General features: G+C 42.2%; 1 protein-coding gene across 1 annotated transcript; it reads right to left on the minus strand.

Moving 5' to 3' along the window:
- Positions 1-643: 643 nt before the first annotated feature.
- LOC118414022 (UPF0606 protein KIAA1549-like) lies at positions 644-26,650 on the minus strand. The gene is made up of 18 exons (XM_035817748.1): positions 26,254-26,650; positions 18,620-18,691; positions 18,120-18,187; positions 8,720-10,653; positions 8,301-8,478; positions 7,828-8,002; positions 7,362-7,540; positions 6,857-7,056; positions 6,535-6,647; positions 6,068-6,264; positions 5,508-5,737; positions 5,200-5,362; positions 3,629-3,859; positions 3,381-3,514; positions 2,940-3,049; positions 2,440-2,603; positions 1,957-2,010; positions 644-1,499 (listed from the first exon to the last, which is right to left on the minus strand). Exons 1-18 carry the CDS (start codon positions 26,345-26,347, stop codon positions 1,038-1,040), a joined length of 4,758 nt encoding a protein of 1,585 aa, XP_035673641.1. The 5' UTR covers positions 26,348-26,650; the 3' UTR covers positions 644-1,037.
- Between the last annotated feature and the right edge of the window lie 230 nt (positions 26,651-26,880).

Here is a 26,880-nt window from a genome sequence, read left to right on the forward strand (position 1 = left end):
TATGTGCACATAATTGAAGGGCACTTTTATACCAAATTTCAGATCATTTGGTTGTAAAACGAGGCTACAGGAGCCAAAAATGTCCTTTTTTTGGTCAAAAAATGGCCAAAAATCGCAAAATTAAGCATTTTGTTGTACCGTATGGGAAAACTTTTATTGAATTTACGTGCATATAATTAAAGGGCACTTTTATACCAAATTTCAGATCATTTGGTTGTAAAACGAGGCTACAGGAGCCAAAAATGTCCTTTTTTGGTAAAAAAATGGCCAAAAATCGCAAAATTAAGCATTTTGTTGTACCGTATGCCCAAACTGTTATTGAATCTAGGTGAGCATATGATCAAGGCACCTCTGTACCAAATTTCATGTCATTCGGGTGTAATACCAGGGTACAGGAGCCCGAAATATACATAAAAATTGACAAAAACCTCAATAAAATCATTTTAAAGGTAGATATGAAAAAAATGAAAAAAACACCTAGGGGTATTGGCTTACTCTACCTTTGTGCCAAATTTCAAGTCAATCGGTTAAAAAATGGCGGAGTTGATTCGATTTGAAGATTTGACAGGAGAAAGAAAGAAAGAAAGAAACATTACGAATACAATATATTTCACCATACCTATGGTATGGCTGAAATATAAATAGTCACAAAATTTGCAGTGCCCTTAGTTAGCAAAACTTTTATCTCTGTTCTTACAGAAACCTGAAAAAAATCTATAGATACTGAAGCCATCTAAACATTAAAGAGGACTTGGTGCCTATTTTTTGTTGCCTGGATTGTACATGTGATGAATCTGTAAATATCAAATTCTCTACTCACTGCCTAAAACATCACAGAGCTATCACAATATGTAATAAACTGTTTAAACTTTCTTGGAACAAACTACAAACAGTGGTCACTTATACAATCTATGAGTTGAAACATTTTACATCCTCAAGTCTGTACAAAATACAAGAATATAGTTAGCAATGCATATTACGTATATTTCGTTTCTACAAAACTTTGATAATTGTAGCCAGCACTAGACACTTGTCAGTTATAAAGTTGTTACTGGTGTCTTTCCAGAAAGTCTTTTGAGTTCCTCCTTGATGGCCTGTATAAGTGGTTGTGCAGAATCCCCTGTACGGATGCCACTCATAATGTCAACCTCATCTGCATCTGGATCCTGTCCAGGTCTCAATCTGCTGTCATCTAATTGGCTGGGAGGGTTGGATCCTGCTCCTGATTGGTCAGAGCCTGGGGAACTTCTCACTGGGGTGAATGCAGATTGGCCAAGAGTTCTCATTCCTGGTTGGCTGCTGGGGCTGGACCCTGGTTGGCCGATGAAGGGACTGCCATATCCTGATTGCCCAATTGGAGAGGGTGCAGGGAAGGTGGTAGTCTGGGAGGGGGTGAGGTGGGGAGGGGTCACACTGGGGAGGGAGGATGTGCGGGTCATGGGGGTGGACTGGAGACGAGACAGGAAAGGGGAGGCATCTAGACCGCCAGGTAGACTCGCCTGTGGGAAGAAAGAAACATTTACAGAGTTGGTATTTGTACAGAAAGAAATATTTTGGAATTGGACGCCAGTGAAGCGACTTTAGGCGTGTGTTACAATGTTTTGTAGTTGAAGTGGAGAAAATGGTGTTTTTTGGTCTTTATTATATTTTCACTGATAGAAAATGGTGTTAGATTAAGAGCTGATATACATGACATTGTGTGACTACACTGGTGTATAACATTGGAGACCCAATACCTTTCATGCACCACCTGGAGATCTTCAATGTTAATGTTGTTATAAAGATTTGCTGTTAATTTTGTGGAATACCAATATTTCTGTGACAACAAAAAAGACATAACCTTTATGTATGTAGTAGCCCAATCCATTAAACAATTATTACACCATATATGTATGTGTTACTTTTGTGTGCATCTTTCACCAATTGTACAATGAGGGGCCATCCGCATCAGCCTACCGTATTCCGTAACCTGAACTCTAATGGACCAATATCATCTGGGGAGAGGGGTGTCTGCGACAAGAGAGTGAACACCAACAATTCTGGTCAGAAAGTACACTAACGTCTTGGATACAGACCGCTGTCATGGATAAATGACTTCCAAATACAGTAAACCACATTGCTCTGTTGACACATACCTGGTCTGCTGAATTGATACACATCAAAATCTTTGAATATTGAAATTGTATTTGTAATCATCATATTGAGGTGTAGAGTCCTCTTTAGTCCAGTAATATTCATTGTCAGAATGCCCTTTTCTCCTGAACATACACTGTACTAGCTACCAATGAAGTACTGAGGAAAAAACCTTTGCATCCAAACATGCAGAGCTGTCAGTAGTTTTTTTTTATATCATAATAGGCAAAAGTCACAGGTGACATAAGCCTGCAGTAAGTTTTCTATCAACACATTAAGTATAGTTACACATCACTGGATACATACTGGTTCTCTGGTTGGTGACATTTTGGCCACCTCATCCTCAGCGTTGTACAGGCTCCACAGGACACCACCCGACCCATCCGGCCTCTGCTGCACGGGGGTCACGAACAGGGGCTGCTGTGGGGTGCCCATGTTTACACTGGCAGGGGCAGCCTGGGATGTTCGTGCTGAGGGAAGGGCAATAAAGGTTGCTGCTAGTTAGCAGATGGCTTCATTTACCTAAGTGGCTAAGCAAAAAAATCCAAGTAACCACAATGTATTTACTGATCAGAAGTAGTTCATCTTAGAAACTTCTTATTAAATCTCAATAAGATTATCAAAATTTCCTGTGATAAGAAATCATTATAATATCTTGCCAAGATTTGCTACAAGTACATATTCAAAACCAGGAAGGTCTGATTCTTGTTTCACTACACAATGATCGAATGGAGTACTGCACAAAACATCACCATGAGACCAGGTAAGCCCAGTTCTCTATCAGACAGAAGCTGACAGGTGCTCACCCCGTGGGTCAGGTGCCGGTGCCCTGCCTGCCGCTGCCTGCTGGTACTGCTCAGGACTGAACACCACCGTGGGCTGGCGGGTGAACAGGGGCTGCTCTCCTGATGGCTCCCTGCAATGGGAATTACTACACACGTCAGGTACCACACTTCCAGGAACGCATCCCCAGGAAGTAATGCTATGAGACAAGCCCTTTGTAATGGCCATTGGCTAGTTGTGCAGGCCTGGTTGTATGTCTGTAATAGCCAAACTGGTAAATGAATAAATAAGGAAGCACTGTATCATGGAAATGTAATGTAATGTCAGTGCTATGCTACTGTGGAACAGTAAATCCAAATATTGGCATACAGATTCAAGCATCCCCTTCCTGAAAAGCTACGTGAACATTCAATGTAATGCACATTTTTTGCGCATGTAATTCTAAGCAGCATCACCCCACCCACCTGTCGGAGCTGGAGGCTGACTGCCCGTTGAATCTCCTCCGTGCCCGTGGGCCAGCGGTGGACGCCCGACCGTGAGCCGGGGGTGGGACAGGGCCCTGGGGGGTGCGGACATCCTGGGGGTAGGCTGCCTGGGGCTGGACAGAAAATCACATAATTCATGACTACAGGGCATGTTTTTCCATTGTTAATACAGTTGTTAAAACATGAAAGATGAAAAAGTCTAACATAAAATTCTGGCTTTTACTTACCGTCATGTATGCAGCAGGCTGTGCGTACTGCGGCGCGCTCTGGACGGGCTGCACTGTCGTGACGTTAGGAGCAGGGGCCACAGAGTTGCGTGGGGCAATGCTGGGCGAGATGAGCGAGAAGGCCTCATCTAGTAGCTGGTGAATTCGCTCTCGCGCCTGACTGATCGGCATGGTCTCAGGGTCACTTTCAGTGTAGGACTCATCCTCTACCGACCGTCCTTCAGATTCAGCCTGTAGTACATCACACACATACATGAGTTTGAGGACTTGATATCATTCACGTATATATGACATTGTGAGACTTCACTGGTGTATAACATTGGAGACCCAATACCTTTCATGCATCACCTGGAAATCATCAGTGTTAATGTTGTTATAAAGATTTGCTGTTAATCTAGTGGAATACCAATATTTCTGTGACAACCCTTATATATGTAATAACACCATATGTGTTACGTCTGCGTGCATCTTTCACCGATTATATAATGAGGGGCCATCCACATCAGCCTACCGTATTCCGTAACCTGAACTCTAATGGACCAATATCATCTGGGGAGAGGGGTGTCTGCGACAAGAGAATAAACGCCAACAATTCTGGTCGGAAAGTACATTTGGATACAGACCGCTGTCACACACATACATGTACCTTTTAGGACTATCATAATGGATATGCCTTTCTTAAATTCCAAATCAGAGTTAAAGTCCTTCCTGCACCAGATGGTGCATAGGGTGGCACCCATCTCTAGTTTCAGTAGTTTTGGGGATGATCATGACATGGCTGGGGATTGAACTCACTGTCTACCAAATGCAAGGCAAACACTCTACCCACTCAGCCACTGCACTGATATACAAATTTCAAATGCCATCACCAAAAAAAATACTGTCAAACAACATTTACTAATGTTGTCAGCCTTTAGTTTAAAGGGGCATTCCACTCCAGACGGGACTGTTATTTTCCGATAGATATTAATTGTAGAAGTGACAAATGTATGCTATGTACCATTATACGAAAGAGAAGCCATTAGCCCCAAGCGCATCAAAAAGCATTCAGTCTTCTACAAAACTCCCCAAGTACCCTCTAATTAAATTAAATCAATCTCAGCCAATAGCTGAATACAATGTGCCTGACTTAAGTTAGGACAAGGAGGTTGGTTAGGATAATTTCAGGGGCGCTAAGAAAAACACGTCTAGATAGTGTTCTTTGATATCTTGTGAACAATTGACCTTCTTGGTGTGCTAAGCGCCCCTCATTTATGCCGAAAATATTCACGACAAAGGAAGTGTCTACACGTATAGGGAATACATGGGTAGGGTCTGCATGGGTTTAGTGAGTGTCATATTGTTTTACAAACACACGTTGCATAATTCGCCACAAGTGGAATTCCACAAAAGGTCGGCAGATCATGTATTCATTGATACATTATCTATTGGAAAATAACACTCCCTTCTGGAGTGGAATGCCCCTTTAAGGCTAAGATGGAGAAAAATACCATTTAGTGCATGGAGATGGTTTGGATTGTTTATTGCATGTACAAGTTACTATAATTGTATAATATAATTTCTGAGCTTACAGGCATTGGTGGCTGAGGCCCCAGTGGTGGCACACCGTTCATGGGCCTGTAGACACCCTGTGGCTGCTGCCCAAACTGCATGGCGAGCTCAGGGTCATGGGGCGAGGTCACCCCCTGTATGTCATGGCTGCCGTGCCTCTTGTGGGGCCGCTTCATCCTCCTCCTGATAAACACAAATTTTACATGTTCTGTTGGCATCAAAAACACCAAGACAAGAGCTACTGTGAAAGTGCAAAATAAAACAAGATGGATATTCTATTGCAAAATCAAATAACATGTACATCATACATCAACTCATGAAGCCCCACCTTCTGGATGGCTCCAGTAGTGCAGGTATCTGGCTGCTAGGTTCCAGGACTGAGTCTATCTGTTGCTGTGCTCTCTTGTACGCACGCCGCTGGTCCTTCGTATCTCCCACCGCCGTGTGTTCGTACCCTCCCCTGGGTGAGGACGGCTTCCTGCGTAGCGACCGTTCCCTCTGGAGCTGTTTGTTTCGCCAGTGTTCAATGTCCGCCTTCTGTCGCATGGACTGGGACAGCTGGAGTGGTGGGTGCAAATTAGATACACATTTAGAACAAATAATGCTTTGCTTCTTATTACATTGTATGAGTAAAATAGAATGGACATCCTCAACTTCTTTAACATAATACTGATGTCCAATAGCACATTGTAAGAAAATAAAGATATTGTGCAAATGGTTTATTTCCTATGGTAATAACTTAATTATGTCATTGCCAACAGGCCTCCAGATAACACTAATGAGACATGACAGGCCAACTCTCATGGATATCTAACGTATAATTCCTTCTCAGATCACCAGTAAGACATGACATATCCACTCACAAAGAAATGGGAAAAGTAAGCAGACCTGTTGGTTTTCCTTGATGGACTCCCTGAGCCTGTCTGTGACCAGGGGAGTGCGGAGGGGCGGGAACTTGATGGGGTGGACCGACGAGTGGAAGGCACGGGAGGCCGGCTTCTGGGGCGTCGGCTCAATAACTGCCGAAAGTTTGGCCACGTGTTCAAACAGCCCTGCCTTGGAGCCTGCATCTGATGGAAAGTCATCTGTACAAAGGAATGGAGAGTCATCAATTAGCGATATCTAACGAAATTGTTATATATGCATCAACTTTGATAACTACACTTCCATGCAAAGATCAGTCATAGATCTGAAGTCAAGCAAGAGTTCCTTACTTTGTCACCACAATAATTTCAATTCACTTGCTGTGTTTGTCATAATTTATTACTACATTAAACATTGGTACTCTAGTCTATGGGTGCCGTACAGTACGGAAAGTTAGAGAAACGAAGGTTAAGACACTCCTATTTACGTACCCCCAGTGTCAGATTCCAGCAAGGATTCTGGAGATTTCTTGGACCTGGGCTTGCTGCTCCGCTCTGTCACACTTGTGAAGGAACTGTCCTCTGATTCTTCTGTTGATCTTCTACAGCAAAAGACATTTCGAAAAATGAGCATAAGTTTTCAATGAAAATTTCTACAAAAAAACAAAAAAAAAACATCAAAACCGTCACAATGGTAGTGTTGACATTTTTTCACAATTCACTGCGAAACATAAATAAAAGCTGTGTATTGATACAAGTCATTATGACTGTGTAGACTTAGGCCTTCTCACAAATATATTTACACTGGCCACACCTTTTTGTGTGTCTGCGCTTGGATGACTTCTGTCGCCTGTCCTTAGTCTTGGCAGACCGTCTGGGTTGAGCAGGCTGTCCGCGTCGTGCAGGCAGGGGCGGGGCATCACGTGACTCTGCCGGTACCTTCACCACGTAGGAGCCAGGAGGGATGAGGGTGTCCGTCATCACCTTCTTCTCCATCTCTGATGGGGCAACTCCCTACAGTGGCAAGACTCATGTTACTTATGGATACTTGTCTTTGTTTAAAGCCTATTGATATTGCTATAAACTATGCAAAAATATCTGACAGAGAACAGGCATTGGCAATTAAAAGGCAAACTTGATGTATATCAAATTCAAATTATGTCTCATCTTGTCAATGGAATAAAAAATTCTAGCCTTGATGAAAATACTGAAATGGATTGGGATCTGTTTAATGATACTAATACTTTCTTCACTCTGTCTGCTTTTTCTTCATTCTTTACGAAAACATGTTCCATTGTCATAGCTAAGGTGACACTTACCCGTGGTGTTCCTTTCTTTTGCAGCTCGCCAACCGTGTCCGGTGCCATTTCCGTGCGCTTGGTGCGTTTGCAGCAGCACACCAGCCAGATGACAATGATGATGATAATGAAGAGGGGCCCCAGCACAGCTGCTATGATCCAGTACATGGGGTCGGCTGGAGCAGCAACGGGCTGGTATTCTGCAGGGGAGATTTACATGTTTTATCACCATCTCTAATAAAGAACAATCAATAAAGCTGAGGTGTTATCTCCCCAAACAGAGGCACAAATGTTTCAATTAGACAAGGAAAAAAAGCACCATCACTGACATGTTCAATCAAAATGTTGTTTTGATCTGATCATACAAAGATTACTGTTACATGATGCTACAGGTTACGTGAGTTAGATTCGAAAGACAAGTTGGCTGACCCAGGGACCAGTCTTGGCCAGCTGTTGCCATATGCAAATGCAAAAAGATAAGAATTACCTTCGGTTTGAGCGACGAAATACCCCAGCTGCAGGGCCACCTCCTGCTCATCCAGCAGTGCCAGGTCTGCCACAGCCTGTGATGCTGGGACGGCCGCCCCCTCGTACATCACGTAGTACGTCAACGTCACATGGTCATTTCTACCTGTGGAGTTGTCTCTCGTGGCATTTATAACCTACAAGCACAGGAAAGAAAAAAATCAAAAATTGAATCAATTACTAAAAATTCACTGGAAGTTTGTGACAGTTACTTCTAGATTCTAGTATTCTAACTTGAAAAGGAAAAAGAACAAAAAAGTCTGCAAAATTGAGGTAAACATATCAAAGTAGATGTATAAAATGCTGTTAACAAAGAGTGCTTTAGATCATAGAAAATAAAGTACCTTTCTCCCCAACTCTTTGAAAGCAAATTGTGACAAAAAATTATTATTATTATAAGTGAAGCAGAGAAATAAATTCCGGTATCATTCTGACCTGACAAGTAACATTCTCAAATGTTGCTGCTCGTTTTCTCCTGAGGATAGGGTTCTGTGCCACGTCCATCCCAGCCTTTCTCTGCCTTGCCTTAGCAAAGGCTCGTGCCAGCCTGGCCTCCATGGTGAAGTAAAACTGCACTATGGTGATGTCAACAGTGTCGGGGATAACCAGGACTGTGGAGAGAGAGTAAAGAAATCATTTATCTGATTATCTAAAAAAACATCCATCAACTTTTAAATAAACAGAGTGGTATATGTCAGTCTTAAGGGAAAAAGGATTTTGTTCAAGTCAAAATGTACAAATTCTAGGTAGTATATATTAGACTGTCTCTAGTCGTGGTGATAAAAGTAATTTAGCTATCAACTCATACAAAATATGTTCCAGTGAGGAAACACATACAGAGAACCCGGCTACTAGTATTGACCCAGGTTAGCACCAGTTCCACAGATAGATTTGCTGTGACATAGTTGAATGTTGTAGCTGCAGGACGTTGAGTCGTTGGAGCTTGTGTTGTAGGTGCTTGTGTTGTTGGAGCCCGAGTTGTTGGTACCTGTGTCGTTGGTGCTGACGTTGTTTGAGCCTGTGTGGTTTGAGCCTGTGTGGTTGGGCTTTGTGTTGTGACAACTGCTGATGAGCTAACCACTACTGCTGTGGAAGAAGGTGCTATCATACTTGGGATCTGTGTCAAGGATAGCACAACTTGAGTGGACGACACGACTTGAGTGGACGACGCAGCTTGAGTGGACGACGCAACTTGAGTGGACGACAGGGAAGATGCCACCGGCAATAATGTTGGTACAACAGAACTGGGAACAGCACTTCCTGATGACTCCGTGGGTGAAGCTGACATTAGTGTTGTGGTCTGTAGGGCCGATGTGGGAGTCCCTGACTGGGATGGAGATGCTGCAGTTGATGATGCAGGTTGAACTGAGCTGGATGAGATTCCCACTGAGCTTTGCTGGGACACTACGCTTGTGGCAGATGACATCACACTTGCTGTGGAGCTGACTACAACAGACCCTACTGAGCGGCTGGCTGCAGCAGTACTCATGGAGGGGAGCAGGTCTACAGTAAAACTGGGAAGGACTCCAAAGGATGTGGACCTCACAAACATGCTGGACATCACCGAGAAGGGAGGTAAGGAAATGTCTTCCAAAGATGAAGATGGTGTGACTGTTTCCTGTGGTGATGGAGACAGAGCTGGTGTGGAAGTTTCAATTGGAGTTGATGAGCTCATCACTGGTGATATTGCTGGTGTTGAAGTCAGGGAATCCAGACTTGTGGCTAGTGTGAATGTCATGGTTTCTGAAAAGGCTTCAGTGATAGACATCCCCGACCCCTCAAACTGTTGTGTTGACTCAAAAAAGGCTGTTGAAGCAGGGAAGTCCATACTGAAGCTAGGAGTTAGCAAAATTTCTGACATACCACTAGAAACTGTCATTGGTATGCTGACACTAGAGGAGGCTCTTGAAATTGATGTTGGAATGGAACTGAGGGCAATGCTCGGGGTTGATTCCAGCTGGAGGAATTGTGATGTCTCAAAGTCCCCTGACCCTTCTGGTGTTGGTGTTGGCTCCACAGAAGAAAACACGGATACAGTCAGTGGGGTCATCACAGGTGTGACACTGGTTGTAGCCTCCATTGTGGAACTGGTGGTGACAGACGTATCATTTGGTGCTGAGAGTGAGACACTTGCTGAAGGCTGGATGGATGTACCAAGTGTTGAAGATGGGGTAATAAAGTCCAGGCTGACGGAAGGTGTCTGACTTGATATCGATGCACTGGCTGAGGAGCTGAAGATCAAGTCTGTTGCTGGTCCATCCCCTGACCCATCAAAGCCTGGAGAGGACTCCAGGACAGGTACTGATATGGTTGATAGAAGTGGCAACAAAGATGAAGCAAGATCAGGTGTATATGAAGGTGTCAGGCTGAGTAGTTGCAATGATGAAGAAGGGCTGAATGAATCAATGATGTACGATTGGCTGGGCTGTAATGACGGTGTCATGACAACAGTTGGTGTTACAGTTGCAGAAGGAACTGACGATCCCAAGGTGTCAGCAACTGTTGAGGCAAGGGAAGATAATGGCTCAACTGTACTGAAAGAGTCAATACTGTATGATGGGCTTGGACTCAGTTGTAGTGATGTTGCTGATGCAGTTTGGGTCAGCACTGGGACTGTTTGTGAGAGGAAGGGGAGGTCAGAGCCTGACCCTTCAAAGTCATCACTGCTCATGGAAACCGATGATCCTGATGGTGAGCTGATGAGCTGGGGTGTTGCCGTCATGCCATCAGCCAGACTTGATTCAGATGTGCTGAGATCCAATGTTTGCAATGACACAGTCTCCAAGACCTGCAATAATTTAAAAGTTGACAAATTTAATCATCTGTAAAAAGAAGTTAGTCGGTTGATGTGTGCTATGTTTTTGTCCTGTTTGAAATATCAAGTGCAATGGATGCAAGATGACAGAAACACACAGAGACACTTACTTGCATGGACAAAGATGGCAGAGGTTCCAGCTGAGACAAGCTTGAAGGAGACGGCACAGGCAGAGACGGTCCAGTTGGGAAAGAAGCAGTAGTTTCGGCAGAGAGAGGAACTACGGACAACACTACTACTGGTACAGAGCTAGCTGACAGCTTTACAGGCAACAAGGATGCAAGCGCAGAGGACGGCACATGAACAGACATTGATGGAAGCTTGGATGATGACAGATGGATTGGCAATGCAGATATTGAGGATGGACTATGTTGGTGTGTGGTCATTGAATGAATGTATTTTGGAATCAATGTATAGGTTACCATTGCTTCTGGCAAGATAGTGGCTGGAATTTCAATGTCAGATGATGGCACTTGTAGGAAAGAAGATGAAATGGCACTTGGTGCTCCGGTGAGGACAGGAGAATTTGTTCTCTTTCCTTCCAAGGTCGACATTGTAGTCTCAGACAGTTCAAGTGATTGAGGTAAATCTGATACCAGTTGAAGCGACATAATGTCAAGAGGTTGTCTGTTGGTGGTGCTTGTCAGACTTGTTGTGTGGTACATTGGAGATGTTTCTAGAGCGTCTGACAGTGAGAATATTTCAGGTGAAAGGAGCAACAACTGTGTGTCAAGAGATAATGATTTTGTAGGTTGGACTTTTAGCTGCTGATGTAGTCCAGACGGTACAGATGCAAACTCACTTGTAGATGGTTCTATAGGATGATTTTGCTTGGAGGTGAAACTATTGGTTTGCATTGTGACTTTCAGCATTTGTGGTTGATCAGCAGAAGAAAGAGACTCAATAGGAAATATCTCTGACATGATAACTGATTGATCTGTCACACTGTTTTTCAGAGTTGTTGACATGGGAGCAAGTGATGCTGGCACACCTGACAAGGTTCCTGGAGAAATCAAGGAGGGAGCTTCTGACAGGTGTTCAGACAAGTATGCTTCTGTAAACTGCATTTTGAAATTGGATGTTTTTGGCAGTATTTGTGAAGAATAAATTGCATGTATGCTAGTAGTTCTAGGCAAAAGTTCTGTCTCAGATGGATGTAGGTTGTATTGAATGCTTCCTGACACCACCTTGGTTTGTTTCTCTGATGGTATGAGTTTTTCTACAGAGGAAAAATAGTGCAAATCTGGGGTAAATGTAACTTCTGTACGTTGTAAATCTCCTATAGTCTCAAACACTTGCTGAGTTGACTCATGATCATATATCAGGGTAGTGTCAACTGGTGTGGCAGGAGGGGGTGATTGCACATTGAAAGACTTGGATGCAGTAAATACAGATCTTGAGTGTGTGAAGTGTTGATATGATGAAGACAGATTTCTGGATAGATGAGATGGTGAAAGTGCAGGACCTGGTGTAGATGATGGTGTCACTGTCTGAGACAGATCTTGAGTAACAGTGGTGTCTGATATTGTTTGGTAAGACAGCACTGTTTGCTGAGTTGCTGAAAGTATCTGTATGGGCAGAAAACTTGCTTCCATGTACACAGATGAAGTTTGAGTGTGTGACATGTCAAGACTTGCTGATAACAAAGACTGTGGACTTGTGGGTAAAGGCGATGTTGAAATGATATTTGAAACAGCTGATTCCAATGATACTGGCAAGTATGGCAGGAAAGTTGGCAGTTGTTGTAGTGTGAGTGAGGATGGAAAGTGTTCTGATGGGTACAGTGTATTCATAATCTCAGTTCTTGTTGTTGGCCCCACTAGTGGTAATTTGTTAGTGGAAAATGGCATGACAGCAGAGGTACTGAATATTAGTGAAGGGTTAGAAGCCAAGTAGTCAAGTGTATCAAGGTTTGATTTTGTTGTAGTGAGTCTGTTTTGTAATGTGTTACCCTTCCCTGCAACTGCTGTAGCTGATTGATGTGGCTGTAGCTGGAATGAAGATACGTCAGCTTTGGTTATAACTGCGGTCGCCACTGGCACTGTTTGTGATTGGTACTCAGTGAAGATCTGAACATCCTCAGTTCTTTGCAACATAGAATTAAGCGCATGCAACGACACATTCACAGACACTGATGGCAAGACAGACGGCACAAGCACAGATCCAGAGGCATTCTGGTTCAGTCTTTCTGTGATTAATGATGGCAGCTCATTGATGGATGACAATGATGGAGTCATGTTGAGAGCAGCAGTGTTGGATGAGAGGGAAGAGAGAAGGATGCTTGGCTGATTGACAATCGCTTGAAATGATGTCACCATGAGCATTGTCAGGGTCTCGGGAAATGATGGGGAAAGCAATGACAGACTTCCTTGTCCTGGGGATAGCATGAGTGGAATGGTTTCAGTCACATGCACAGATGACAGAGATAAAAACAAATCATCTAATACCTGTGCTGATGTAGTCTCATATTGCAACATAGTCCCAAGTGAAGACATTCCACTTGCCACCACAGATGAAGCAGCTGGAGATGCTACAGAGGTTCCTCCCATCAGTAATGGTCCCAAAGATGCTGATGTCCCCAATGCCGCCACAGCACCAGAAGAAGGCAGCAGCAAAGCTTCTGATTGCAGTGTACTAGAAATCATCTGAGTTTTCATTGGCTGTGTTGTTGCAATCACTGATTGTGGCAGGGCAGAAAGGGACGGCAAACCCATACTAATCGATTCACTTGCTGTGCCCATGCTAGTGGTCGTATTTTTTGAAACAGCCAATGTTTCTAAGGCTGTCAATGTGGGAGTGTATAACAGGATACTTTCAGAGAAACTCACAAGGCTGGGGCTTCCCAGGGGAACACTGAAGATAGTTTGGCTTGGCATAAGTAGGACTGATCCATTTGTGCTCATGCTTGGAGTCTCTGACAATTCTAGTGATGGTACAGAGGGGGTCATGAAGTCAACAAGACTGTCAGATGGAAGCAGAAACTCAGTGAAATTTATACTGACTGTTTCTGATACTAGGCTACTTTGGTCATACAGAGACAATAGGGTGAAGTCTGGAGTACTTGGTGCTAGTGTTACACTACTCATGTTGAAAGGTAGACTTGGGGTTTCAGTAATAGTTTGAGTCACAGTAAGGTTCAGGACTGAGGTGGTTAAAGGTTGCATGTCTGGCAGGCTCAGAAAACTAGAAGTGTCTAGTACCGATTCTGTTACATTGAGAGTCTCCAGAACGTCAAAACTTGTGGTTGGCGTGCCTACATCTGACACTGACAGAGTAGGCAAGACAGAAAAGATTTCAGAAATGGCTGGCTGAATTGTTTGAGTTGGGAAGATAATAGATGTATTCAAAACAGTGGTCATCTTCAGAGGTGAACTGGTCATCTGTGCAGTTTCAGAAGACAGCACATCAGCCAATGACAGTGTCTCTAGACTGGGTAGTAGTGTGAAGTCTTGGAGACTGGACATAAAAGTTGTCTGCACAGATTTGGTGGGTTGCATACTGACAAATGACACTGTCTCTGGACTTAGAACATCTGAAGCATTTTGAACACTAAGTGAAGACATTTCACTCACAGTTTCCGATGGGGTTAAAATGCTTGCCAGAGATAATGTATAAGAACTTGGAAGGGCACTAAAATCTTGAACACTGGCTGTAGAGGTAAGCTGTATGCTCTCTGAGGGAAGCAACTCTAGTGAAAGAGTCTCTAGATAAGGGGGGCTTTCTGACACGGTTTCTGTCTGCAGATTTACAGACTTGGACACTCCCAGGCTTGCTGTAGCAGAGGGGACGGCAGAAGAGCTCTGTAAGATGGATGCGGGGATTGCCAGGGATTGCAAAGCACTTGAAGCTGGCAGGCTCTCCAGGAACTGTAACAGTGGGGAAGAAATGTCCAGCACTGTTAAACTTGAGGTAGCCATTATAGTTGTTGATACAGGGAATGCAGATGACAAATCTACTGAGTTCAAACTAAAATCTGGCATGGCTATCATAGACAAGGACTCATCAAGACTTACTTGTGAGATAGACTGTAATGTAGGTGATGATGAGATGGAGTCAGAAGGGAGGATTTCAATGGAAGGTAAGCTCAGTGTTTCAAGGAATGGTGGGTAAGTGTCTGTTTCTGAGATGAAGGTGTCCAACTTAGAGGGGCTGACAGTCTGAAATAATGTCTCGACAGATATTGCACTTGTTGGAGACAATGTTTCCAACATAGGATATGTTGCTGTCTCTGGCTGCAAGGTTACAGCTGGAGGGAATACTTCAAGAGATGATGTATCCATGGAGACAGAAAAAGACAATGGTTCAGTCTGTACCAGTGTGATGGATACTGTATCTGCCATGTACAAACTTGGAAGGGACAAAGTTTCTAGGTCCACAAAGTCTGGGGTCTGGGTTAGTTTGCTCTCAGACTGCTTAGCAGATGAAGGATACAAATTAGATGGTGCTAACATTGTCGGAGTGTTTGTCCTAGACTGGTCAAAAAAGGTGCTTGAAATTTCATCAGCCAAACTTGGTTGGGCAAAAGACAGCATTTCAGTTCTTGTGGCCAGAATTGGTACCGACAAAGGTTCAGACAACATTGATGTTGAAATGTCAGAAAACTGTGGAAAGTCCGTCAGCTGTATGGTGGGAAGAGACATCAAAGAAAAGTCAATTTCTGATGATGAGGTACTGTTCAGTTTTGCTTCGCTTGTCAGACTTATCAAAGATATGTTTTTTGAAATGAGATGACTAGGCAATAAAGTTGTGTCCATGTCCTGTAAAGTCGTGAGCTGAAGTGTCTCTAACAGAGACAGAGAGGTTGGTAAAATGACTTCTGATGGTAGCAATGTAGCCACTGCAGAAGATGATGGAGTTTGAGATGATTGAAAAGTAGTGAATTGCTCTGGCAGCTGGCTACTTGTAGCCAGGTGTATTGATGATACATTTTCAGACACTGGTAGAAATGGCAATGAGAAAGTTTCCAAAGGCAACACTGTGGGGGTGGTTGGAAAGATCTCTAAAGATGACATAGACAATAGAGCAGGCTCCAAGGATGGCAGAAGTGTCACAGAGACAGTGTCTATTGCTTCAATGCCCGCTGCAGTAGATATGCTTGATAGCAAATGACTGGTAGGAATGGGCTCTTCCACTAGGAGGGACTGGGTTAGAGGGTCCACAGTCTGCGATATTGTCTGTATGTCTTCAAATGGTGAACGTAACAGTGTTTCAAAGGAATCAAGTTCTGACTTGGTCTTCACAGATGATAGTGGGAGAGTTTCAGACATCAGTGGAATGTCTTGTAAGGTTGTTACACTACTTCTGACAGGCTGTGAGGAAACACTTGATGCTGCTCCTAAGAGCTCTGTCAGAGGATATAGACTGGGCAGGCTCAGACTTTGGACTGATGAGGGCTGGAACAATTGGTGAGATGTAGAGGGAGATGCGGAAGGTTCCACAGTTGTGTCAAATGGGCTGAATGTCGATTCTAAGGTGAAAAGTTCTGACAGATGTATGGACTCAAAGATTCCATCATCAGTAGCTAGAGATGACTTGGAAATCAAACTAGATGTGGGTTTCAAAGGCCGTGAAATACCCATAGTCTCTAATACAGCCATGTCTGATTTTGATGTGATCATGTAAATTTCACTGTCTGACATTGCAAAGCTTGGAAAAGATAGTGTTTCCAGTAGTTCTACATCAAAACTGTCAGAAATGGGTTGACTTGGCTCTACAGAGGATGTGGAAAGTTGAGTGGCTGCTAAACCAGAGCTGACAGAAACAGACATTTGGTTTTCAATTGTCTTTGTCATAGACATGGATGGAAACTCTGTCAGTGGTAAGATAGACGGCTGTAGGGAGGGAACAACAAGGGATGAGGTCAGCAGTTTGGGACCAGCAGTCGTTCCTGTTGCAGATAGTGGAAACAGTTCTGACAGACTTGTGACAGACAGCAGTTCAAAATCGCCTGGTATTGTTGTTATGACTGAAGAGGGCAGCATCTCTTCAGACAGGGAAGGGGATGAGTACATGGAGGACAGAGGCACAGTTGAAATGCCTTGGGTCTCTGTGTTGGACAGGGAGCTGACAGGGTCTGTATTAGGCAGGGACAGGCCAACAGATTCTGTTAGTGGCACACTGGGTAGCATACTCACTGTGGTACTGGCAGGGAACTGGGCTGTTGTTTGGTACAAGCTCTCTGTCTCTAGCACTGACAGTTCTGACAGGCTCAACATGAAACTTTCTGTAAGGCTGATGTATGATGGGTTCACTACACTCGTTTCACTTGGGACTAATTTACTCAAAGTAACTGAGGTCGAGAAAGGGCTTGGTACTCTTGTTGCTTCACTGCTTGGACTGGATGATGGGCTTGGTACAGGTACTGTTGTTGATAAATTTGTCGCTGGAACTGAACTTGTTTCACTTGCAGTTACTGCAGTGGAGTTCAGAGCAAACGATGGTGTTGCCACAATGTCAGGTATTCCTGTTGTGTTGATGGACAGGGTTGTAAGACTAAGAGTTAGAAGTGAACCTGATACAGTTGGGCTGGGAATATCTGAATATAGTGCCACAGTGGCTCCACTTGATATCAATCCAGATGTTGAAATTACTGCAAACGAGCTTGAGGCTGCAGCTGTCATGGAGATATTCAGTCCTTCGGCTGCTGGTGTGCTGGTTAAGTTGTCTGAGTATGAAATGGATGTAGCAGTAGCGACACTCACTGAAACTGGAGTGGTCACTTTCGTGGAGCTTGCTACTGTGTCCATGGTTAGACTTGTCATGATTGAAGTAGACATAACAAAATCACTTAGATTTGATATTGTTAAGCTTGGTGTTATCTCAGATGGCAAAGTTGTTGAGGGGAATGGTATCCCTGTAGGTTGCACTGCTGTACTGCTTAGATTCATAGTGGGAAGAATACCAGAGGAAACTGAAGAATCCAGCAAGACCTTTGTCGTTGTCAACTGCACTGATGTTGCACTTGGTATGGAACTGGTTATGTTAGTGTCAGCTATTGAAGATGATGGAACTTTAGTTGGCTGCACTGCTGTCTCATTCAGCAACAAAGTGGACACAGTGTTCATAACTGATGCTGGAGTTACTGTGATCTGTGCTGGCATATCACTAGAAGAAAAAGCCACTGCAAAACTTTTAGAGCTTGAAAAGGCAGCACTGTCCGGCATAGTTACTGCTGTTGCTGCAGGCGTACTCACAGAGTCAGACACAAAACTGCCAGAAGGTTGCAAACTCTCAAACACAGATAACAGCACACTTGAACTTGTGTTAGGAGATGCTGTAGATAACACAACTGATGGCAAAAAGCTCAACACACTGCTCAAACTTGCACTTAAAGTCTTTGATGGCTCCAAACTAGAGCTCAACTCAACATCACTGAACAGCCGTGCAGTAGAATCCACACTTGGTGAGATAGCGGAAACCAACGCCACACTCGGGCTTACCGTATCCTGTGGTCTCACAGCAGTGTTCGAGCTCATGGCTGATGTCAGTGCTGATTGTGTGGACATTTCTGATGGAGAGGATGGCACAATGGTTAGAGTTCTGGCTGATGAAAAACTGCCACTCAAAGTCAAACTTGGCAACACACTTGTTGTTGTTTGTTTCAGATCTACCCCTACTGACAACGATGGCGTAGCTGTTACTGGTGATATTTCTAAAACTGAAATAGTTGGTGATGGATCCAGCATCGTTGTTGTGCCTGACATACTGGATCTAGTATCAGATGTTGCCATGGTACTTGCAAAATCTAAAATGCCCAATGAAATGGCTGAGAAGTCTACATTGCTTTCGGTTGGTATAAATGTTGGCGACAAAGCACTCTGAGAATTTGAAGGAAAAGTACTGCTGGGTGATACTGAGGCAGCTTGGCTGTCTGAAGCAGTTTCAACTGTTGGAATGGACGTTACAACTGGTTCCACACTAAAACTAAGAGAAGAGCCACCTAGACTACTTGGCGAGGGCTGCAGGGTTGAACTTGATGGACCAGCCACCGAGGTTGAGTTCACACCAGCATCTGCAGAAAGAAAGAAAGGATGCCTTGTTAATGAAGTTGACAAGTGTAAAAAAAATTGTGCACAAAATCTATATCATATATTATGAATATGAAAAATTTTGCCCCATGTTTTGATATTTGCACAATCTGGAAAATCTTATATATGATATCCTCCAAAATGATAACATATTATCAACACATTAGGTAGGTAGTGTGTGAAGTCTGATATCTTAAGACAATTTGTGAAAGCACTAAAATCATCTGAAAATTTTTGAATGGAAATATCTATATTTCTAAGAGAAGTATTGATCATTAAAATTGGAAGTCTAGATATTCAAATACATCCCTTAGTTGAGTAGTGTACCAAGGCATGAAAAGTATTTCAGATTCGGAATGGCCAGATAGTTACTCAGGAAAGTAATGTTAGAAGTGCAAAATGTCCATTGAGATTGGCTATTGAATTTGACCATATAACATGTAACACATGGCATATGGAGATTGACAATAAACTTTTGTGCTAAAGAATATTCATCATCTTTATGTTTCAGTGGCTATGACAAGAACACAATCAGAGTGTAACACATGGCACACAAACTTAGAATGTCATAGTTCCTGTGCATGATATATATGGACTCATTGTTGTTGTTTGATACTGACAACAGCTTGCAAGACAAGGAAGGAGGAATCTGTTTGTGAGAACTTGGTTGCAATTCTATTGGACAGCTTGTGCACTTTTTCTACTACCTGACTACAGTAAACTCGACTTTACATTTGTTTATCATTTGGTTCAGTCACTATCCAGTTGATTGTCTGCTGTCCCCCGACAGCCTAGGCAAATGTTTTTAAAGTTATTATACAGGTTGATATTAATGTTTAATTTGTTTCTCCATGAAATATAGCCAGTGCCTGTTGAGATTATGTAAGGCTTTTGCACTATGAAAAAGTCTCCCAAACAGCTCATGTTCAACAGCAAATTTCCAGTAGTTTAACTTACATTTTTTGTACCAAAAATAATTTATTGCCTTACTACAAATGTAGTACTCTTGGAATAACAAGCAATACTAGTTTTACTAGTGCTACATATGTACCAGTTAAAAACTGTGGCATCATAAGACCAATGATACTAGTAAATATCACTTGTTAACAGCAGTTTGACCTGAAGATTAACATAAACCGTACGGCTATAAGTATAACTGGACTGAAGCCTTATACTCAGCAATAGCAGGTGCACTGATAACACAGGTCAGAACAATAGATTTAAGGTGTAGGCTCTTAACAATGGTATCATAAAAAATACAACAGGGCCCCTATTGGCAAACAATCGGGAGCAAAATTGATGAGGGAATTCCGTGGCAGGCATAAGCCATTGTGACAGTATGTGTGACTGCACAAAAAAATAGACATGCATAAACCACATCTTAGCTATAGATCTAATTTCCCACCCCAATCCTTAAGCTCCATATCTCAATCAATCAATAAGTCAATGAGTACAGGTACTTTGTCCAGCTATTGATAAAAAATGTGTTTTCAACCTTGGATTACTGACTGAGTTGGAGCCTATAAAAAGTTTGTATTGAAAAAGTGCATACCGGTAAATGATAAAGGAGTCAGTATTACTATTAGGATGGTCTCTGAGAGATTCCATCTGACAGGTTAAAAATTGCCGGGCAAAAATTGCTGGTGCAGTACTACTTGCTAAAAAGGCCTTGTAAGTATTTATCAAATGCAGTCAAAATATGCAGATATATTGTGTTCAGAAAAGCTCAACAAAGGATATTAGTACTGCAAGTTTTCAGACACAAAGCAATTTGCTACATAAATGTAAGTCTGACACCTTTTAGCTATAGTGGACATAAATATTATAACTGGCAACTGTAATTGTGTAAATGTCAAAACCTTGTCATTTGTATCTATCAATAGAGCTGGAGGTCTGAAATATGGGCTCTATTTGAAAACTGCTGAGTTACTAAAATAAGACTCACATTTATCATTAGAGAGCACTATCTGCACTCAAATCATTACCAGTAGAATGATATACACATGGCCATGGTTCCACTTGATTTACTACCAGGCTCCAATCCAATATTCGCACCTCAAAAAAATTGACAAAACTATCTCGGACAAACATAAGGTGTCAAGCTTTCAAGTGTACTGTGATGCCGGGTGACTGGTACAATGTGTATTTTGTACTATATATACACATCAGGTCATGACGTAATACTTAGTCCACCAATGACTAACAAATGTTTGCTCAACAGAGACATATCCTTATTCCAGAACTCTGTTCACTATGGAACATTTGTACCATAAGTTAGCAAAACCAGCTTATCAAAATGTGGAGTATTGTGAGCTGTGGTCTAGAATAAACTCCCACAAAACTGACAATGACCTTTCTACAATTAAGAAGAAAAAAACAAAACAATCATGCTTAGAATATTCAAATCAAAGATGGCTTACTCCCGTTTGAGTTATGCAAGTTCTATGCCAACAAATATCTGCTTTGATATAGAAAAACAGTCTTTCATAGAATCTGGCAACAAGTCAAAATGCAGGCCTTGTTAAATCTCCATGTGCGCAAAGTTCCTTAGCAACAAGGGTTTAAAGAACGCTGTTCTGCTTGACTGGGCCCTTCACAGCCAGCTGCCAGTACAAACTAACCTGCTTGTCTTGGGTACAAAAGGGACTCATGACCACTTGTGCTTTACAAAGGCTTAACTTGAATCATCTAGGATATTCAGAAAAATACCACCTGGAAAAAGTAACTGGTAACCAATAATAATAAGCTTTCAATGAAAGTCCTTGCACCAGTGAAAATCATAAATGATTTAATAATCTGAGGAGCATGCCACAATTATATTCAGTAGCAATCATACTCAGTGTACAACTTTCTTTCTTGCAGAATTTCTACATGCATTTCTCATACTGAATCCGTATCTTTCAAATATCAAGTTTGATTCAAAACCCCATCAGCCTCAACACACCACAATAAAGCTTAAAGGGTAAATGACCTGAATGTGATGCATGAATGATATCAAATGACTGAAACGTTTCGACCTTAAATATCTATTGACATCAGAATGATATGACTGTAGGCAATACACATCAGAGTATGAATAATTTATGGTACAGTTGGTAATGTCTGAAGGAGATATAGGGGCTGTACAGACTAATTTGACTCTAGCATGCAACAACGCTTATCCCACACCTTTCTGTACCCAAGGGATTTATAAGGACAGTTAGACATAGCTCCACTGTCTTTGTGAGACAGACAGAAAGGTGAAAGTTTCATTTTGGGAATTGGATTTTTTTCAGCAGACTAATTGTATTCAACTTCAAGATATAAAACCACCTTTCCTACTTCGAGCTACAAAAATTTTCTGAAGACTGGGCTAAAACACATTTATGACAGTTTTTACCATAGTCTAAACTGCTCGAGAAGACCACTTGGGCCTTATATGGACAAAATTCTCAACGCTCGATTGTGCGATGCCACGCAGTGGGAATAAAATCTATTTCTAACTTGAGGGATGGTCCAATTGGGCAGATGGTCCTTATGTACAAGTGGTCACTTGTATATAAGTTGCATAATGTAAAGCTGGGTTTAACTGCATTTACAAGATATAATCAGTAATTGACTGCACCGGATGAGTGTTTTTTTACACAAATGGTCTACAGGTGTTGAGAAATATGTGCATATACATCAAGGTAGTTTCATTACAGAAAACCTCCATGCACTGCTGGCTAGTGCTGCTTACACCTGCTCCTCTAACTTTCTGTGGGGACATAAGAACTCATTTTCCCCTTGTTGAGTTTGAACAAAAGCTGCAACTCTGGCTATTGAGTTTCCTCACATAACTGAATTACCTGCTGGTACACAAACATCATTAGCATGGAAAAGTCTTTTGTTGGTTTTAGCAAGGAGTTAACTAATGGTGAGAAGTCGCCTACAGAAATGGTGATTGTCCCACTGACGTACTAGTAGGCTTCTGGCTGCACAAGTCTTCTTCTTCCATAGAAATATTGTACATGTAAATTATAATGACTGAACTTTTAATTAAACTGTATGCCAATGCTATTTGGGGATACATCTTTATGGCTGTGCCAAAGCATTGTGAAAGTACATCTGTACTGTAATCATTTTCAAAGTCATATATTATAGGTCATCGTGACATTCTGTTGTCTTCGAGATGGAATGAATGGAAAAAAAATGAATACTATATAATTATAGATAAATAGTGTTGATCGGGTCAGTACACTACTCAAAGTTAATTTAACAAGTGTCAGAAATTAATTGAGTTTTCAGTTAACATAGGATAGGATGCAACATCTGCCACATTATAGATTTACTAGGCAATGATTCCCAGTGTTCAGTCAAGGTCTGGCTCAACCCATTAATTTCGAATTTGGACAAATTTGTGCATACACTTGGGGCGTTATCTTGCAGACAATTTGCAAACTGCACAAAGGGCTAATTCTAAATCGTGTCATGGCAACAGAACGCTGCTGAAACTATGCCTGAGAATTTAACCTACACAGACTGCAGGTCTGCCTAACGGTTAAATAAATCAATAAAAATCTAACGTACGCACACTACTTTGTCAAACTTATCGATGCCTGATCTATGACACACAAAGCAACGGTACTAACAGCTAGAAACAATGTGAGTAACTGCAATCGCTGTAAACGAGCGATGTAAAGGGATGAGGAAACTGTTAGCTGTGCACAGCTTCCATTACAAAAATCATGTGTACTTGCATCAAGGTCTTTCATTTTGGCTGCTACCGCATTTTTTGACCAATGTGACTTCCTCTGAAGTTGTCATCACTCACTTATTCCCCATTAAAAAGCCCATAAAAAGGATGACAACTAAAATCATGATACAGTAGTGACTTTTAGTTTGTATCTGTTGACTGTATCTGTTCAACATGTTTATAAGAAAAAGATATGCTTGTATAAGTGACAGACCTGTACTTAAAGAAGTGTGGCAAAAATGTGAAATTAAGTCACCATTCATTAATTCATTACCCTGCTGCACAGCAATAAACTACATGGATGTTTTACTTTTTACATCCACGTTTGAATACGCTTTTAACGTTAAGTATTGGGCAGTTAATACTTCTTGCTAACAAATTAATCCAGCAGACATTTTGAATTCAAGTGAACAACGTTACTTGGATTAGTCTGCCACATTGGTAGAGCTAACCCTTCATTCAAATTGGTCTGCGTACTGAGCAAAAACAAGCCCAGACTAGTCATATTAAAGAAGTACATGTAACGTTATATTACTAGCAGTTGATATTGTTTATGAACCAGAGTCTCAGATGCTGATAAAAATGGCAACAAATGATGATGAAAAGGAAAGCGGTTTATCATTTGAACCAAAAAAGAGATATGAAATGTTCTCACTGTACCACACTGGCGTGAAAGCCCCATTCAAAAACATACAAAATTACATGAAATCCTCAAGAAATCTGTAATTACTTGGCTTTAAACGTGTTAACAGGTGGTCTGTATTAAAAGGTAATAAAAACAAGTGACCGTAGGTAACATAGTCTGTGACGTCGGTCTGGTATATGTTGGTTGTTTTGTCTTCTTTGGTGTGTGACGTTGTGCTTATATCCTATATGATTCTTTTCATGGTGTTAGATATATCGTTGTATCTAAAGTTGCCTAATATTTCTGTGTCATGTGAATCTTACTAAACAGGTATGGATTGTGAGATAACATGTGGCCAAAGTCAAAAAGATATGGTGACGATAAGTTACCGGATGGTCTACTCTAATACACAGGCACATTCACACACAGACACACCTACAAGACCGACAGGCAGACTGACAAACGCACCAAGTATTAACATGTTTCTGTTATGGACGTAATAAGTATGAAGCACGGAATAGGACCTTGATGTTTCTTAGTCGAAGTCCGGGAATATAATATGGCTAAACTTCATTTGGGACGAGAATTCTTACACGCTTCATTGCAAACGGCGACAGGAGGTATTTGATTGACAGGGTCATTAGTGGAACATTAGATGTCGGTTCCCATGTCCCACATACGATAACACACAGCTGTTGATGATGAACTGTGCGATAAGTTTTTAACTAGTGTGAAGCCATAAGGTAGCATGACACAGTGTTAATGGGTGAATCCCGGGGTCCATGATGCTGGTACATAAAGTAGTACGGATAAACTTGTTGAATAAGAGGTAGAAAGCAAACGCGCGTAAAATTCTTGCACATATCGCGCATCTGCTTAACTATACCCAATTACCTCAACGGGCACCATATGCAGACATGGGCCAATACACTGTGAAACGTACAATTTGCAGGGGTGATTTCTGAAATTATTACATACATAATAAAAACAGCTGCCGAAAAAATTAAACACCTTGCATCATCGTCCAACTATGTGTAGAGAACCTGCCAAACCACAAACGTATGCGACAACGGGAACATGCAGATATAGATGCGAACGCGCGTTACATTGACGACCAGAGAACATCACGCATCTGCTTGCAATATCTCAATTACAGCATGACCCATATACAGGGGATCTGGACTAATACACCGAAAGATGAACATTTTGTAGGGGTGTTATTTTTATTGCGTCCCTAATAAAACCAACTGCCGCAAAAACAACCAAAAAAAACAACGTGCATCATCGTCAACCTCAGTGCAGATGACCTGCCAAACAACGTACGTATGCGACAACGGGAACATGCAGATACCGATGCGAACGCGAATAACTTTGACGATCAGGTAACACCACGCATCTGCTTGACAAATTCCAACGTACCATGACCCACATACAGAGGATCTGGACCAAAACACCGCAAGACGAACAAATTGTAGGGGTGTTATTTTTATAAAATCCATAATAAAACCACCTGCCGCAAAAAAAAGTTCACGTGCATCATCGTCAACCTCAGTACAAAGGACCTGCCAAACCACATAGAATTCAGACAACGGGAACATACAGATACAGCTGCGAACGCGCGTAAACGTGACAAAACTAAAAGTCTGTCGACCAGAGGGTCTGGTCACAGACTAATTAAAACAGAGTTATCACTCCTAAATTTCCATCTCGGGTATAGGGTACAATGATGACATTTTACTCAGTTTGCTTATTTCTCTAACAAATCCCTTTCTCGAATTTTTCATTTTTAAAATTTCTAGATCTTTTGAGATAGATTTTTCAGATGTTTAAAGCTTTAACTATTCACATCAGACCAGACCAGATCATATCAGTCGGTGCAAGGTTATATAACCTCTTTGGTTGGGGTTTAAACGTTACAATAATTAAGTGTCCCCAGCACAAACAACCTTGTCTTTCCTTTATTTTTCCATTCAAAGCTTTCTAGTTTGAATGAGATCATCGTAATATCCTCTGAGGCTTGTTGGGATTCCCTGGACGCCTGTCTTGTAAAGGTTATGGTTTATCCATTACAAAAACCCCGTCCCTGGGGGATTAGAGCACACGAACACCCGGGCTTGTGGACCTTGTCCCGAGCTTTGTGCGACCATAGACGCCACGGCAGCCTGTTCGCCCCCCACCCCCTTAAGGAATGATATTTCCTGCCTTACCTGAGGAAATTGTGCTCTGTCCACCGGCCCAGCCGAATATCCACAAGATGAGAAAGACGTGAGGCAGTCCACGTAACGTTAGATAGGGAAACATTTCAGCTTCTCAGGTGGCAAAAACGTTCGGGAAATCTTCCGAAGGCGTCTCTCAGATAGCGGTCTCTTTCTTCAACATGACGCGAATTTCTCCACACTTTTTCTGGCGTGAACGTTACGTGCTTAACTCATACCGCGGCGCCATCTTGTTCCGTGTACTTGTACGTTGGTGGTTGTGACTCTAGAGGCGTGGTTGTTTAGCGTGGTTCACCGGGAGACAGGGGCAAACACAGCCGCTAGCATTCCTGCCGTCTCGCGTAACGCCGCCATTCACAAACATACGGGCAGATGGTGGGCTAACGTCTTAGAATAGGCTCCGCCTACTTTTCCTTTTATGGTAATCACTCCGCCTGTATAACCTTATTTGGTTAAAAATATGTTGATTGACTCCGCCTGTATTTCCTTATTTGGTTAACACTCCGCCTACTGACCCGAATGGGCCAAGCGCTAGTTTTTAAAATATCAGGCCCGATACCATAAGACCAAATCTTTTATATATTTCAATGGGATAACGTGATCAAATCACAACGTTTT

This window comes from Branchiostoma floridae, chromosome 4 (genome assembly GCF_000003815.2).
Source record: "Branchiostoma floridae strain S238N-H82 chromosome 4, Bfl_VNyyK, whole genome shotgun sequence".
NCBI classification, from domain to species: domain Eukaryota; kingdom Metazoa; phylum Chordata; class Leptocardii; order Amphioxiformes; family Branchiostomatidae; genus Branchiostoma; species Branchiostoma floridae.

What these genes read in the sequence shown, in the direction of transcription:
- LOC118414022 (XM_035817748.1), bottom strand. Translation starts at nt 26,347, where the DNA reads ATGTTTCCCTATCTAACGTTACGTGGACTGCCTCACGTCTTTCTCATC. An exon ending in GCTGGAATCTGACACTGGGG is followed by an intron (nt 6,265 to 6,534) that starts GTACGTAAATAG and finishes TCCTTTGTACAG; the next exon opens with ATGACTTTCCATCAGATGCA. An exon ending in CCATCAAGGAAAACCAACAG is followed by an intron (nt 5,738 to 6,067) that starts GTCTGCTTACTT and finishes CCACCACTCCAG; the next exon opens with CTGTCCCAGTCCATGCGACA.